This window comes from Ricinus communis, chromosome 5, assembly GCF_019578655.1.
Source record: "Ricinus communis isolate WT05 ecotype wild-type chromosome 5, ASM1957865v1, whole genome shotgun sequence".
NCBI lineage: Eukaryota > Viridiplantae > Streptophyta > Magnoliopsida > Malpighiales > Euphorbiaceae > Ricinus > Ricinus communis.
Genome location: NC_063260.1, coordinates 10,214,830 through 10,232,152, shown reverse-complemented (window position 1 = coordinate 10,232,152; position 17,323 = coordinate 10,214,830). Strand labels below are relative to the sequence as shown.

The following is a 17,323-nucleotide window of genomic DNA, read 5'->3' as shown; positions in this document are numbered from 1 at the left end:
TATAATGGAGTGTTATAAACCACTTAACTATCTATTATTCCTATTTATAATTTCCATGTTATTAATAATATCAAACCCTAAACAACCTTGTTGTACATTGCAGAACCGGATCAGGCTCGACCCGAACCCGCTCAGGCCTGACCTCTTTATACAGGTTTAACAATTGGCCGAGCCAGATTTTTCAAAAAATTTCAAACTCAGACTTGGGCTCAGAGATATTAAAAAATTTTCAGGCCTAGACGGATTTGTACTTGTCCAAAATCAAGTCAGGCGTGGCTTAAGCCCGTCCAGGCCTGGCCCATGAACAGGTCTAGCCAAAATGGTGCTATTGCAATGAAGAAGATAACAACCTTGAAGAACACGAAGTGCAATCCCAATTTCAGCAGCAATCGAAGAACTAATAATCTTCAAAGGCTCTACACCAAATATTTTATCACATAAAAATTATTTTTTATAAGAGTAAAAACAAAAATTTTATATATTTAATTATTTTTTTCAAATTTTTTTATACAGTTGTTTTTAAGTTTAATTTTTAAAGTATTAATTTAAAAAATAGCATTTAAAACTAAAGGAGTAAAAGTATTTTGAACAAAAAAATATTCTTAGCAACTGCAGTCTCATTCGCCCTCCACATTAACTTACTTTGCTGCAAAATCTATTTATTTATTTTATATTAGTTGTTTATCCGTATAACGCATAATTATTATTATTATTTTGATTATAAAATTAAGTTAATAAATATAATTTTATAAATTTTTATTTTAATAAAATCTAGAAAATATAAGTAAACTAACTATTTTTAAATATATTTAAATTTAAATTTTTGTTAATATAATAATATAGAAATTATTCTAGAAATTATTTATTAAGTAATCTTAATATTATATAAATTAAAACATTAACATAATTAATATTACTATTTTTTAAAATTAAATATTCATTCTAAAAAATATTAATTTATTATTAAATATGATATTAAAAATATAATTTAAATGGATATTTTCTAAAATTATAATTACTTAATTAATTATAAAATTTATTTATTAGTTAATATAATATTAAAATATAATTAATATTATTTTTAGGATAGAATTTAATATCATCATATCTTTATGAAATTTTTTATTAGTTGATGTAATAATAAAAATAATTAATAAATTTTTAAAAATAATAATAAATTAATTATTTTAAAATAGATATAAATTTATTAATATAATAATATAGAAATTTTTATTAATTAATTTTAGTATCATATAAATTAATATATTAATGTAATTGATGTTATTAATTTTTAAAAATAAAAATTTATATATAAATTAAATATTAATTATTGAATATAATATTAAAAATATAATTTAAATTGTTATTTTTAGAATTAGATTTTATATTATTATAAAAATAAATAAATAATTAATATAATATTAAAATGTAACTATTATGTTATTTTTAAAATAGAATTAGTATTATTTTTTATTAAAATATTATTTATTTGTTAGTTGATATAATATTAAAATATATTTATATATTATTTTTATAATTAAAATTAATATTTAATTAAGAATATAATTTATGAATTAGTAAATTAATAAAAAATTATAAATAAATTTAAATTTTATATATTAAAAATAAATATATATATTAAAATAAAAATTGCGTGAATGAAATTTTAAATTAAGTATTAGGTATCAAACATATAGATTTTTGCAAAAGAAAGTCCCACGAAAAATCTTTTTATTGCCAAAAATTTGGACCGAAAAACCGCGGGATATGTACAAGTAACCCGACCCACCCGTTTTGCCGCCTGCAATTTTCAAGATCTGTTAAAAACACTCTTCTGGTGGCGCGTTTGGCCTGCTTCACACCCCTCTCTCTTTCCGCATCCAAAAATGACGACCGCCATGGGACCACCACCTCCTAGAAACCCTAAACCCTCCTCCTCCTCATCTTCCATCACCACAGAATCCGAAATAATCGACCAACCTCAAGACACTTCAATAACGACAACGACGACGACGACGACGACGACAATGATAATTCCCATGGGCCCAGAGCCAGAAAGAACCACAGGCCCTCCCGAACCAGAACCTATCGAAGGAAAACCTAAATCCAAAAATTCTCTCGATCCTATTACGACAGCGTCTAAAGAACAGTCAGCGAAGCGATCCTCCTCTTCGGTGCCGTACAAGATTCCTGAATGGAGTGGACCGCCTTGTCATAACTATTACATTGAAGTTCTTAAAGATGGCTCTGTTATTGATCAATTAGACGTGTAAGTGATTTTTGGAATTGATTTTTAATTTATTTGATCTTTTTTTGTCTTCTTGACAGTTTATAATTAATCAAATTATTCATACATTGTTGTTTTGTGGTTTTTAATGGTGTTTTTTCTTTTGCAGATTTGAGAAAGGAGCTTATATGTTTGGACGTATTGATCTCTGTGATTTTATACTTGAACATCCTACTATCTCTCGGTTTCACTCTGGTGAGTGCTTTCTTCTGAATTTTCTTTTTAGGCTTAACTAGTAAAGTTTTCTTTTTTCCCCTCCTTAAAATGCCAATTAAGTTAAAAAAAACAAGAGACTATTGTTAGATAGTTTCTAAAGCTGAATCTCTACAGAGATTAATTGTTTGAACTAAAATATGTAGATTTTGAAAGTTACTCAAGTGATGGAATTCTATTATTGTTATTGTTATTGCTTAACTAATTATTTTCTTTCGTCAGTTCTTCAGTTCAAAAGAAGTGGAGATGCTTACCTTTATGACCTCAGTAGTACTCATGGTACTTTCATCAACAAGTCCCAGGTAATACTTTGCAACCTTTTGTTTCTCCTTGTTATGTACTATTGTGGTGGTATTCAATTTGTGATAATATTTTGCTTAATTGAATTAAAGAGGTTTGATACGTGTCAAAGTTTCTGCTTATGAATGACAGGATAATATCATGTTTATTGCATCACATGTCAACTAATGTTTCCTTTGTTTCATTAAGCTGTCAGAAGACTCAGACTTATGTTTAGAATTGGTCTATTCTGTTCTAAATTATTATAATGAACAAACAGTAAATTTTGGAAAATTTTATGTACTCTAATGTGGTAATCATTTTTAGTATTTATTATAGGGAGAAGGTACATTTTCACCCCTAAAGTAAGCTTCGAAGTACAAATATGTCCCTTAACTAATTTTAGGGACATTTAACTTGGTATAAATGTTTTTCTTGTTATATTGACCCCTCCTTTCAATTGGAAAGAAAATGGCATGTAAGACTGACATGGACAAAAAGACCCATTGCTCATAATTAACAGACAGTTACGAGAAGGACCCATTATAAGCAGAAAAAATGTGTATCCTTCTTCTTTAACTGATAATTGCAAAAGCAATTGCATCCATAACTAACTGCCAAAAACAAGGAACAAAAAGATGAAGGGAAAGGATGGAGTTGTAGATGAAGCGTGAGTTTTGGGGGTGTCTTTGAAACTGGCAGTCGAGGTGGTGGAGGTGCAAGAATCGTGGCAGATATACATTTAACAACAAGAGTAGCGGTACCAGTATGCCCACTGGTGCAATAGCTCAGCCATGTTTTCTCTCTCTTGTCCTATTCACGCACTGACAGTAAAAAGGTTAATGAAGTGCACAAGTTCTGCATATCAAATTTGGGTCTTCTACTTAACAAGTGAAGCATCAGTCCGAAAAAGAAAGGCCATAAGACATAGCTAGAAGAGGACCTTCTCAAAAGAGTATCTCATCTCAAATAACCGACATAATCATCCTCTTAAGTGTCAATATTCATCAATCGGATTAAATCTAAATTTTCTAAAAAATCAATCAATTTACTTTACTCAAGATAAACTAACAACATATTTGTTTCTTTTTTCCTCTCCATCTCTTAAGCGACCAAACACATTAAATATCAAAACAAAAAGGCAAAAGCTTTACAAACACTTGCCTAAACAATTAAAAAACAAAAAAACAAAAAGCAGCTTTTGAGTTTAGTGAGAACATATAAATAGGAGTAAATAGAATATGAAAGAAACTGAAATTCAAACTCAAACAGAAACTTGGCACATTTGGTTTGCTTCTTGAGAGGAGAAGAGAAAAGCAAATCAGGTGAAGTAAAAGAGATTGCAACTGACTCTTCACCATCCATTAAAAAAACCCAAAGTCAATTACAATTGGTACCTACATAAGCTAATTTGGTCGTCACAAACATTTCCATCATTCATCATTCATCAACATCATTGTAGCGTTCATCATTTCCATTTATCAATAGGTCACTGTTACCCATTTCCACGTCATTCAAAAGATTTTTAGGAGATTCTGAATGCTGCTGATTTTTTATAAGAGAAGGAGAGGCGGCTAGTGATGATGACTTAGGTTGATATTGATTCACATTAATTGCTAATTGACGGTGCTAACTCACTGTGGAGGAAAAGTTCACTTAGGAATTGAGATATTAATGGTGAAGAAAATAGAAAGGCGAGAATAATAGGTGGTGATCACGCAAGGAGAGAAGACATAGGATAGAGCGGTGATAAGAAAAGGAGTTTTAATTTATTTTTATTTTTTTTAATTTGTAATGCATTTATCTCTATTCCACATCAACATTGACTAACAGATTGAATTTCAATCAAGTGGATAGTTAAGTAAGGGGCTTAAATAGTTTTGTTTGATAAATCTTGTACTTAAATGCTCCCAAATATAGTTACAGGGCAAATGCGCACCTCGTACCAAACATTAAGGGCAAAAATGACCTTCTCCCTTTTTTTATATGAATATTATCTCATTTGTATGACAAGCAAAGACTTCTTATTGCGATTGAGTATCTAATGCTTCCTAGTGCCACAACTTCTTCAAAAAAGGGGAATTTGCCTCGTAACATGAAATTGTAGAACACTGAATGAAAGCTCATAAAAACTTTGATTTTTTGGCATTCAGCCCTCAACTCCTTATTGATTCTCGAATTTTATTAATCCTACTTGTCAAGTTGATTTTATTGAGTCAATTTGTACATTAAGAGAGTACATGCCATTAATTTTGGGGCAAATTACAATTTCTTCCTAAGTTTTAACCATATTAGCACTTTTGCTCATCTTGTTTAGAAATCGGACTACATAGTCCTGAGTTTTGGCTCTGCTAACTATTACTCTGTTATATTAGTTTTTGGTGTTAGTCCACTTAAGAAATGTTCATTTTGCCCCTTCAACTTAATATTAAGTATCAAACTCAAAAGCAGTGGATTTTTAATTAAATTGAAGCAAAATTATGTGATTTTAGCATAACTTAATCCTAATCGAACAAAAAATAAATAGGTAATCTAAAAAATGCTCAAGTATTTTGAATACAAGAAAATTATTATATTATTTTGGTTAGGCATTAGGATCAAATTACTCTAGACTAAAATTTTTTCCTATAATTTGATAAAAAATAATCTTTTATTGATTTGATACTTAATATTAAGCTGACCAAAATGTACTTCTTATACCAATTAAGTCCTTGAATGGGGTGGGGGTAGGTAGTTATGGAGTCAAAATTCAGGGACTATTCAGTCCGCTTTCAAACAGAAGGACAAAAAGTGTATATATGGTCAAAACTCAAGGGGAAATTGTAATTTGCTTTTAATTCTAAGTAGCCACAGTAATTGGGCCCTTGCTACACAAATTTTATAGTTTAAACTAAATTGGAAATCTGTTAATCCCAATGATTATTAAATCCCAATTTACTGCATATTAATTTTGATACTTTACTTATTTCCGTGTTGCAATCAAGGTTCTTGTGTAATAATTCTTTTGTAAACATAAACTCTTCATTAGTATAATAATGCTGATATATTTCAACCTTTATATTTGTACTTGATAGCACAAAATCAATAAATTGGAGGGCAATAAAATCCAAGTTTCATTGGAGGGCTCAATAGCAAAAACTCCAAGAGTCAGGGGCTTTTTAAGGGATTCTCTTCTAATGTCATATCAGGCTTACTGTCTCAACTGTCATGTAAAAGAGATCTTTGGTTCTTGGCTTAGGCGATAAAAGGATAGAACTCAAGTGTAGTAGTTCTACATTTGCAATTTTCCAATTAACAAGGTTCCTGTAGTGCAGGTGTTTGTTTATTCATTGTTCTAATGATTTTTTTTAACTGCATTTGTATAAAGGTTGCTGCTTAACTCCTCCATCTTCGTAATTGTTTTTTTTTTTTTCTGTCTGCAGATTGAGAACCAAGTTTATGTGGAATTACATGTTGGTGATGTCATGCGGTTTGGCCAGTGAGTATATCTTTACTTGCATTTTTAATTTTGCCTGTTAGTCGCACCTTCCTTCATCTTCTCCTAATCAATAAAAGAAAGATACTATTAGTTAAAGACGCCAAAAGGAGCGGACTGCGTATAGTTTCTAATTTTTATACTAGGAATGTACCCTTTTAAGTACTCTATAGAGCTTAAGTAATGGAAACTGATTCAACTGTAATACTCATCTAAAATGAGGATTATATAACAGCTTATCTCTACAATTATTCAGTTACTTTTATTTTCAAAAGCTCACGGATCCTCTTCCCTCAACTAATGTAAAATATCGACTTTAATTGCAGCTCACTCCTTTGCTTTATAATGGCAACCTCTTCTAGCATTGAATTCTGTCTTAACTTCTCTGCATAGATCCCATTGATCTCAATATTATATCCGTTTATTATGCAATTTACAGGATTATTCCCCATTCATTTCATCCTCCATTCCCCTTCATTTTGACAAAGAAACATCTATTTGCTGAGCAGATATCCTTCTCATAATAGTGTCAATGTGAATATCTTCAAGTCTTCTTCTTCACTATTTATCAATTCATTTAAGAGTGATGATTTATAGAGCTCGATTAATTTCTTGAAAACAAAGTGACCTAGGATTCCTCAATGGATTCATGATACATTGTCCTTGATGTTTCCCCATTCATATGTTGAATTAAGTTGTATTGGTTATTCTGCTATACTATGTTATTTTAGAGCATGTTAGGTTACAGGAAGAGGATCTGTGGTAGACTGGTAGGAGTAGATTCACATTGTTTGCACAATTTTGCCCCTATGCATTTCTGATTTTCCTCTCTTTTTTCTCTTACACAGGTCATCTCGATTGTACGTATTCCAAGGACCAACCGAGTTGATGCCACCTGTAAGATGGCTGCTGTGTACACGCATATAGTTGTTAAATAATTGATTTTCTCTTTTGTAGCTTTACAATTATTTTCATTTTTTTTTCTACAAAACTCGCCATGGTCATGAAGTGCTTTGAAATATTTGTGTTATTTAACTAAGAAAATAAAAGAAATTAAGACAATTATACTTTCAAGTTTGAAAGGTACAAATATCAAACTATAAATTCAGGTTTGAAATAGTTATCTAGTTGACTAGTTCTATTTTCGCTTCCGTTTATTTGTCGTGAGCGTGTTATGTAATTGTGTTTTGCTTCAAAGGTGTCATACGGTTTTATGTTGTAGGAAAAAGACTTGAAGATGCTTAGAGAAGCGAAGATCCGGCAAGAGATGCTTGATCGGGAATCTTCACTTCGACGAGCAAGAGCAGAAGCATCTCTTGCTGATGGTATCTCATGGGGCATGCAAGAAGATGCTATTGAAGAAGATGAGGTTGGTGGTGCATTATAATTTATTAGTATATCCATTCTTTAATAATGTTGACTTGCCATTATTCACGTAAAGCATAAAATTACATTGGCTGCTCAGAAATGGATATAGTGTATTCCTACCTGTTCATTGCACACAAACATTTTAATAAATGCAAGGACAATTTTTCATTCCTTTCATATTCAGGAACTTCACTACCATTTAATGTGCTTCAGTGAAATCTTCCTATGTGTGAATTTCACACTCTGAAAATCAGAAACTTGTCCTAGAATTGCCTAATGTATCAAACCTTTCCTTTGGCATATCCAAGTTTAGGCTTTTAGGCTTTTCCGATGTGGATTTGATATTTTGCTATTTGTCTTCTCTAACTTATGGTTTGGCTGTCTAGGATGATGGTGATGAAATTACTTGGCAAACCTACAAAGGAAAACTTACAGAGAAGCAGGAGAAAACCCGTGATAAAATTATTAAACGAACTGAAAAGGTGAGTCGTTTTCAATTTTCATGGCTCCCCTCATCTAGGAATTAAGAAACGGTGACTTCGCTTTTCTAGGCTTTTCAGTGTAAAGCGAGCTTGTTAATCTCTTTCAGTTTTATGCTTGAGAAAATGTCAAAATGTTGAAAAGCCTTATTGATCTCTCCTCATATATTACATTCATGGCGGGACGCAGAAGTCAGAAGTTATGCTACTTGTAAATGCCAGTATGATTGGTTGATAGAGAAGAGAAAGTTCTCATACATGATTATTATCTGCAGCTACTGAAACATAAACTGATAGAAATATTGGTTAATAACTATGTCATTTGCTATACAAAGAATCAAGTTGACCGCTTCTACATGCTACATAGAAAGTTTCTGATTATGATTTGACAGTCTACAGTATTACTAAATGTTATTAACTTTTGCTGCCAGAACTACAGGAGGAAAAATTCAAAACTGTGTATACAAGTGTGGGATAAAAGTCTCCCGCAAATGAAACTTGTTTATAATTTTTGATGAAGTGCTCCATTGTTTTATGAAATGAAGGAAATGAGAAGGAAACTAAATGTAGTAATGCTCTTCAATGTTGTAAGGCATAAGCATTGGTGTCTGCTATACTTAAGAACATATATATCACCTGTTCTCTGATTTCTTTCATGTTAGTTCTATTGCTTATATATTATTTGCTATAGATTGCTCATATGAAGAAAGAAATAGATGCTATCCGTGCTAAAGACATTGCTCAAGGTGGGTTGACGCAGGGGCAGCAAACTCAAATTGCTCGTAATGAACAAAGAATGACAGAGGTAAAAGCTGGTGTTTTCTCTTACTTCTGTGTGGTGGTTCTGTTTCTTTACATGGAAAGAACTCTTTTAATTTACCCCTAATTCTTCATGTTACTGTCTTGTTAATGTTGACAGATCCTGGAAGAACTGGAAAACCTGGAAGAGACATTAAATGAAAGTATCCAGGAAAGTATTGGTGCTCGTGTTGGAAGGAAATCTGGTGGTATGAGAAAAGGGGCAGCGGAAGATGATGAAGGTTTCTTGAGGTACTTCAAGATTGCTGAATTTGTATTAAAACATGTGTTTAAGGATTCACAGAATGAGTTAAAGATACTGAAAATATAATAATTTCATCTCCTCATTCTTTGAATCTTTCTACATGGTTTTCTTTTGGATCAGAAACCTCCTTATGATGTCTCTAGTGTAGGTCAATTGTTTATATGATGAGTTTCCAGCAGACATCTTTTCTTTCTAATTGTAATTATGCTTATCAAAGTCACTAGGTAATGTTGTGTTCTTGGCTTTTTTAAGTGATGATGATGAATTCTATGACCGGACAAAGAAACTTTCAATACAGAAGGCAAATGAAACTCGATCAGTTGAAACTGCCGATACACTTCTTGACAAGAGAGATGCCATCATGAAGGAAATGGAGGACAAAAAAGAGGCACTTTTGACTGAGAAGAATAAAATGGCATCTGAAACTGCTGTAGAAACTGAAGCTGGAGATGCACTTGATGCTTACATGTCAGGGCTTTCATCTCAATTAGGTAGAGATTACTGTATTAGTTAAATTTTCTAGATGTTATACGTTGAGAAGCATTACCTTCTTTTGTTGCTTATTTTCTACATTTCTTGCCAGTGCTCGATAAGACATTGCAACTTGAAAAAGAGTTGGCTGCTCTTCAATCTGAACTGGATAGGATATTCTTCCTGTTGAAAATTGCTGACCCATCAGGAGAAGCTGCTAAGAAAAGGGATTCAACAGTACCAGAAGTGAAACTCAATAAACCTGAAGCACCTGTTGTTACTACCAAAAAGCAGCCAACTGCGAAACAAAAGAAAAGCAGTGGGGTGGGAAAGTCAATAGAGGTGTCTATGAAGAAAGACAACACTCCAAATTCCACAGTTGCTGGCACAGAATCAGACAATAAGCCAGAAGCTGACAAGACTCTAGTTGATGCACCAGAGGTTACACCTTATACTGTTGTAGAGCCTCAATGGCTTGGTGCAGTGGATCATAAGGAAGTTGAAGAGACCAAACAAGAAATTTTGAATTTAGATGAGGCTAACCAATTTGTTGATTATAAAGACAGGCAAAGAATCCTTCTTAGTGTTGATGATGCAAGGAATAAGGTGGATTCAGGCATTGAAGATGCTGCTCCTGGGTTGATACTGAGGAAGCCAAAGGAAACTGTGAGACCTGGAATTAGTGACTTGGATCATTCCCCAGCATCCTCTGTAGAAGCCAAGTTCGCAGCAGAAGATGCTGTGGCATTATTACTGAAGCATAAAAGAGGGTATCATGCCGAAGAAGAGGGAGGAGGACATGAAAGGCAAGAGATACGCAAAGAACAGCATAAAAAGGATAGCAAAAGACCAAAAAGAGTGCTTGGACCTGAGAAACCATCTTTTATCAATAGTAATTCAGATAATGAAACTTGGGTGCCTCCTGAAGGTAACAGCACTCTCTCTCTCTCTCTCTCTCTCTCTCTCTCTATGATAACTTTAAAGTGTGAATATTGACTACTGATTGGGTAGACTATTACCTTTCTTACAAGTGTTTTATGTCTTATCATCATTTTTCTATTGATGTTCCATGCAGGACAATCAGGTGATGGACGAACCTTTCTGAATGATCGTTATGGGTATTGAATTATCATTCTCGGCTTGTCATGAGTTCAGGCCCAAAGCATAGGAGTGCAAGCATGTTTATGAGGGAACGGTGACACTAAGCCCGGCTTATGCTTGGTTTGTCATGATTTCCGCCCCAAAGCATGAGTATGCAAGCATGTTTATAAGGGAATGGTGACACTAATCTCGGTTTAACGAGGCCACTGCACAGTTGAGGTTAAATCATCCTGCAGAATTAGGGCCTTTAGTTCTCCACTTCTAACGCAAATAGAGAGCTGATAGCTGCTCAGTGTTATTGACCTGATCGAATTTAGCCAAATGTACATCTGAAAACATTTAGGTTGGAGATGGTTGTCAAGGACTTCTTCTGAATGGATAAGAGGCCTGAGGTGCGTACCATTTGTGTATTTAATCAAGGATTAAGCATCATGAAACATTTTCATACAATTTTGTAAAGAAAATTCTGAAGGTATGCTTCTCTCTTTTTTTAAGAGGTAAATTACACTGACGGCCCCTAACTTTTGTCCTTTGTATTATAATGTCCTTAAATTTCAATTTGGAACACAATACTCTTCCAATTAAAATTGGAGTAGCACAAAACATTGGTGTCATATTCCGTTTAAATGGTATTAATATTATGGCAACTGGCGAGTTATAAAATTAGAAAAAATAAAAAGAAAGGACGAGTCCAAAATCTTACAGACACATCAGTTCTTCTCCTACAACCACTACCACCATCTCTACTTCCTCCATCTCCCAGCGTGTTTCAGTTGAGACCCTGCTTTCTCCATTATCGATTCTCTCCCTCTACTATTTTTCTTTTTCCTCTTTCTTATTTATAAGTTTTCCAGGCAAAACTCAACCTCCAACCATCATAGGAAGAAAAGAAGAAGCTCAAGTAGAAACATACCAGAACCAAAACTTAATGAGTTCCTTGAATTCAATGCAGAAGCAATTGAATCCCTCAAGTTACTTCTACAGCAAAAGCTTGAAAATGGGGAAGATGAGGAAGCTTTAAAGAAACTAAGCCGCCTAGTCGAGGCACAACCATTGGTTACAGAGTGGAAATTCTCGATGGTAAGATTGTTAAATGAAATGGGTAGAACACAGGTTGCACGTAGCATGTTTGAAGAAATTCTTCAAATGAAGGCATTGTTTGTGAATGCACTTCTAATGGACCGATGTGTAGAAGGGGATGCAGTTATAAGGAGGCTACAAGAGTCTTTAGACATTGCAGAAGAGGGGAATAAAGTGAATGAGCTAGAGATGTGAGGCTTATTGTAGCACATATACAGTTGAGGAAATTACATTAAAAAAACTGTACTTTTAGAAAAGAATATCATTTTTATTGTGATTTTTTTTATACAATATTTTATTTATACTGATTTTAACTTTTTTATATCTTTTTACTGTTGTTGATATTGTTCTCTTTTGTTTCTTTTCTTTTCCCATCAACCAATAAAAACAGAGAAAGCTTTTTTAACAAATAAACACTTAATTCTTTTAATTTTTTATTTTTCTTTCCACAATCTTCTATAAATTTTTCTTATTAATAATATGTCTTTCCTTAGACTTAATTGTCAAAAAAATTCTATAATTTACATTTGTTATCAAACCTAGCATGTATTATTCAAATTTTTAATTTTACCATCAAACTTTTAGTATTGATTTTGATTTTAACATCTGATGGAATTATCAACAATATTTGTTCACGTAATGTAACGTGAACTCCGATAATAATAATAAAAAGGAAGAATTGAGTAAGTATTCTCACTATTAAAATATTATCATTTAAGCACATAAAATTAATGTAACTCTAAAATTAAAAAAATTAAAAAATTAATTAATGTGCTTAGATGATAATATTTTAATAATGGAATGAATCAACTACTCTAATGTTGACTCAGTTCTTTTTTTTTTTTTTGTCGGCGTTCATGCCAAAATAGCAAATTTAGTAGATAATTTTATTAAATACTAAAATTGAAATCAATGTTAAAGTATGATATTGAAATTGACAATTTAAAAACTATATGCTAGATTTGATAACAAGTGCAAAATTCAGGATTTTTTTGACAATTAAGCTCCTTCCTTATTATACTAACTTTACTCATTAATTAATTATCTTTTTCTTATTCATCTTAAATATTAAATTAACTCCAATACATATTTAATTTTAATCCACTAAAATTTAAATTACTCTATTATTATTATTATTATTATTATTATTATTATTATTATTATTATTATTCATCGCATGCGTTACACGTGTAAATTATTATTATAAAGTTATAATATAAAATCAATTAATAAATTAGTATATAATATAATATTAGATAGTAACATAATCTTACTAATGAAGTATTATAATAATAATGAACATATGAATGAATATATTAATAAAATTAAATTGAAAGTTTTATTCCTTTTCTTACGTGACTTGTCTTTTATTTTTGCAAAATGTGTATTCAATTATTTGAATTCCATCATAGGTATATATATATAAAGTAATTCATCAGTTTCTTATAGGATTAGGAATGTATATGAAATTATTAAAGGATTATGATTGAATTAGACTAATTATTAATTAATTCTATTAAAATTAGAAAACTAAATTAATTACATATAGAATTAGGATGAGATTAGTAATTGTTCATTAATTCTAAGGTATTTTAGTCAGTTTAGTAATTCTCCCCTCCTTCGTGCTTTTAGAATTAGTAAAGGATTAATTACTAATTAATTCTATAAGGGTTAAAAGAATTAAACTACTTACATATAGAATTAATATAAGATTAGTAAGGATACTTTACTCAGTTTAAAAATCTCCACCTTTCGTGCTTTTATATATATATATATATTATAGATTATTATTATTATTATTATTATGCTCTTTCAAATAATTTTAGTATTTACTCTTATTATTTTTGATAGAGGTGTTACGGTTGAAAGATTTTGTACCACTTAATCATTCATTTTATATTATTTTCATATAAGACAGATTTGCACTTTGAGAAATAGTCTACCATCTCCTTTCTTATGTAATTAGCATGCATAACATCCAAGACTTATTCCTTTTAATTTATTTTCTTATTTCAATTATTTTAATGGTGTAAGAGTTGTATATGAATTATATATATATATATATATAAAGATAGTAAGAAAATTGAAGAATTTTGTAAGATATACTAAACATATACTAACTACATACCAAAATATGTGAAATATATACTAAATAGATACCAAGATGCTAACATGTAATATATATATTTATAAAAATATATAAAACATATACACAAATCTATAAAATTTATATAATTTATTGTAATTTTTGCTTGTGTTGTTTTAAAGATATAAATGCAGTAAATATATTATATATAAAGAACAAATATTAAAATAAGTTGAATATATTCCATTATATTAAAAAAAAGTATTATATTCATTGCTATTGAAAAAAAGAATTCTGAAATTAAATATGTTGAAAGAATTTAAATTTTGATTAATAGATATTAAATTTATACTTAACATATACCTTTTACTGTATATTTATTTTAAAAATTATTATAATTTTCTAATTTCTTAAAGATATAATTTATATATATGTAAAATAATTTTTATTCTTAATAAATTCAACTTGATTCATTATATTTTTCAAAATATATTCTATTTTTAGTTATAACATATATTATTTTGTAAATATTATCATATAAAAATATTATATGATTTATCAATTTTAGTTATTTTTATAAATTTTCTATCAACATAATAATTTTTTGCACTCATTATAAAAATGATAAAATCTCACTTATATTATTACTAAAATATGAAGGTTTCTTATTCCACAACAACAAAAATACTTTTATTATAATAAATGATTTCTAGATCTGCAAAGGTAAATAAATATATATACATCTATATAATATATAATATAATATATATAAATATATATCATTGTATATATAATTTATAGATAGTATAATATTAAATTAATAAATAATTTAATAACTAATATAAATAATTAATATAATATTAGAAGTCATGTGCATTGTATGCATATGAAAAAGTTAGTCCTTTAGAAATGGTATTGCAAAAAAAGGTTAGTTTAGAGTCTTAATTAAGAATATATAAATGAACTAAAAGATCTTTTATAAATCTTTCATTTGAATGTCATTTAATCCAAAAATTACATGTACAAGTTGAAATGTTTATACAGTATTCTTGAAATAAAAGCTTAACTAACAAAGTATTTTTAAAAGAAATATTAACAATAAAATGATATTTTTGGCTATTATTAGGATATTTATGAAAGAATTCCTATACAATTTCTTCAAAAGAACATAGAGAAGGCTTTGAAGAATTATCTAGAATTATTAAAAGAGGATCCAAGTGATTTTAGATCTTATTTTTGTCAATGAATAATGTATAGTTTGCTTGATAGAGAGCAATTTGCTAAGTACCTCCGCTTTTCCCAAAGAAGTTTGAGGTAGAAGCTATATGAGAACTCTATTGCTAAGTATTGACCATCATTTAGGTCAGGACAATTGGAGAAATGTAAAGAACTTTTACATAATCTCAGTGGTATGATACCACTGGTATGTTTCAGCGAAAGAAGAACTAATGGAGGTGTTAAATAACTTCCACACAGACTAAGGATATAAAATCAAAATGTCAGGTCATCTAATATAATATTAGGACGTGACAAAAGGGCAAAAGAGTCTTTTAATGCAATATGTGTCTTTAAGAATCCTAGCAAACTAATTTTATTACCTAAAAAATTCTCTTATCTCTTACAACCATATCACAACATTCAATAGAAAATGGATATGGTTGATGTTGAGAAGATCGCAGTGGTCGCTGTGCCTTACAGCGGTGTTCCGAGCATACCAGATCAACTTGAATGAAGAGTTGGAGTGAAAGAAAAATTATGGATTTCTTGGTCTGACTGAAACCTAGGCAGAAGATACTTAAAGTGTGCCAACAGGGAGTGCAAATTTTTTATGTGGCATAGTGAAAAATTCAATGTCCATACTTTCCAGTTGCTTACTACTTTGAAGAAGCGAGAGAAAGATTTGAGTTGGGAGGTACTTTGTTTGAAATTCTTGAATGAAAAAGCAAGTGTCAATGATTTTCTTGAAATGGAAAAGGAAATCAAACTATTCAAGGAGAAGAAGAAAGTATATGATAAAGCTCATGTGGAGGTGAAGGAATTAGAGAAAGCAAAGTTGCTTCTTCAGATTGTTACTGTTGTTGCATTCAGTTTATCAACTTTCATTATGGTTAAAGAAATTTGGTTTGGGATGTCTTTTTAGTATTATTATTAACTATGTGCTGTTAATAGAAAATGCATTGAATGTATCTATTGATGATAATGTGTTTGGCTTAGAATTTGTTTTGTTAATGCAAAGTTAATTAAGGAACATAGTGTTAATACTTCAAATTAAACCAAGAAATTTTGGTTCATTTCATCAAATATAGAATAAGTGAGACATGTTCATTACAACTTTGTCCTAAAAACTTAACATAAAATACAAAATCCAGGCTATTATGAGTTCATAACAGTATAAGCAATAACCATTTTAAAGATTACAAAAAAATGAAGAATCCCAAAGCTACTTTAAACCTAGTCCTAATACTTTCATATTTTCTTGTCATCCTTCTTCTTTAATAGTTATGCTTGTCCCCTCCCACTCTCTTCTAGCAACTTCCTAGTGGTGACTGCATGTTTACCTTGAAACTTTGGCCCTCTAGGTTTAAAACCTAGAACATGCTTTGAAGAGTTATCCACTAGTTGTGGAGCATTGAAGCGCCTATAAAATAATCGAGCGTGTGTGTTACCATGGTACAAAGCGTGAAACACCCAAGGGCAAAAAGATGAAGGTCTCAACCATGTTATTATCCACTACATCACACTTGGTGGTTGCTTGGAAGTAAGCTTTACTAAATGACTCAATATTGTAGTCTAGCATGTCTTGCACTATATATTCACCACCTAATAATTCTAATGAATTCAACCTAATTTAAGTTGCTTCTCAAAAGTGGCCCTAGCACAATTCCGAAAAGGTAGTTTCCTTTCTTCCTTTTTCCACCTCTTAGCCCAAGCAGCATAGAGGTGCCTTGCACACATTCTATGTGCTGCTAAAGGTAAATGTTCACTTATAGCAACTTCAAATCCCTGCTTTTATATATTCATTATATTTCAATAAAAAATATAAAACTTAATAAAAATAACAAAATATAAAGCTTGACTGAATACACACCATCTACATGTTTGAAATAATGGTATAGCCTTCTCCTTCCTGTGGGGGCAAGTCATGTTTGGATAGCTTTAAGAACTAATCCCTTTTTTTTTTCTCTATTGAAACCACCACCACCCCCCCACCCCCCCCCCCCCCCCCCCCCCATGCTAAAGGCAATATCTGGTTGTTTCCATCTCTGCTTATAGCACATAAGAGTTTACCTTTAAAAACCCTCTTTAGAAAGCATCCATCTAAATCTAACATTTTCCTCCACCTACTTAACCACCTAAGCAACAATACAAATATACAGCCTTCCGAAGTAATTCAATTCGTCACTTTCATCCTTCAAAGCTT

The 17,323-nt window shown here is 30.7% G+C and overlaps 1 protein-coding gene and 1 pseudogene across 3 annotated transcripts; both read left to right on the top strand.

The window, feature by feature from the left end:
• Positions 1-1,754: 1,754 nt before the first annotated feature.
• Positions 1,755-12,140, top strand: LOC8276100 (kanadaptin). 3 transcript variants are annotated; one of them, XR_007215909.1, is made up of 13 exons: positions 1,755-2,269; positions 2,397-2,482; positions 2,723-2,802; positions 6,202-6,257; positions 7,103-7,151; positions 7,477-7,623; positions 8,009-8,104; positions 8,793-8,906; positions 9,021-9,151; positions 9,417-9,655; positions 9,748-10,563; positions 10,711-11,128; positions 11,689-12,140. XR_007215909.1 is itself a non-coding variant. In XM_015728015.3 (12 exons), the coding sequence occupies exons 1-12, from the start codon at positions 1,887-1,889 to the stop codon at positions 10,758-10,760; spliced, it is 2,247 nt and encodes a 748-aa protein (XP_015583501.1). In that variant the 5' UTR covers positions 1,755-1,886; the 3' UTR covers positions 10,761-11,257. The 3 variants fall into 3 exon arrangements, 1 of the variants encoding a protein (XP_015583501.1); XR_007215910.1 differs by having other exon boundaries at positions 11,591-12,140; XM_015728015.3 differs by lacking the exon at positions 11,689-12,140 and having other exon boundaries at positions 10,711-11,257.
• On the top strand, positions 11,278-16,042 carry LOC107262411 (annotated as a pseudogene).
• Positions 16,043-17,323: the final 1,281 nt, after the last annotated feature.

Excerpts from the sequence above, each read along its gene's own strand:
- LOC8276100 (XM_015728015.3), top strand. The coding sequence starts at position 1,887 with ATGACGACCGCCATGGGACCACCACCTCCTAGAAACCCTAAACCCTCC. Across the intron at positions 2,270-2,396 it reads GTTATTGATCAATTAGACGT|ATTTGAGAAAGGAGCTTATA; the intron begins GTAAGTGATTTT and ends TTTCTTTTGCAG. Across the intron at positions 10,564-10,710 it reads AACTTGGGTGCCTCCTGAAG|GACAATCAGGTGATGGACGA; the intron begins GTAACAGCACTC and ends TGTTCCATGCAG.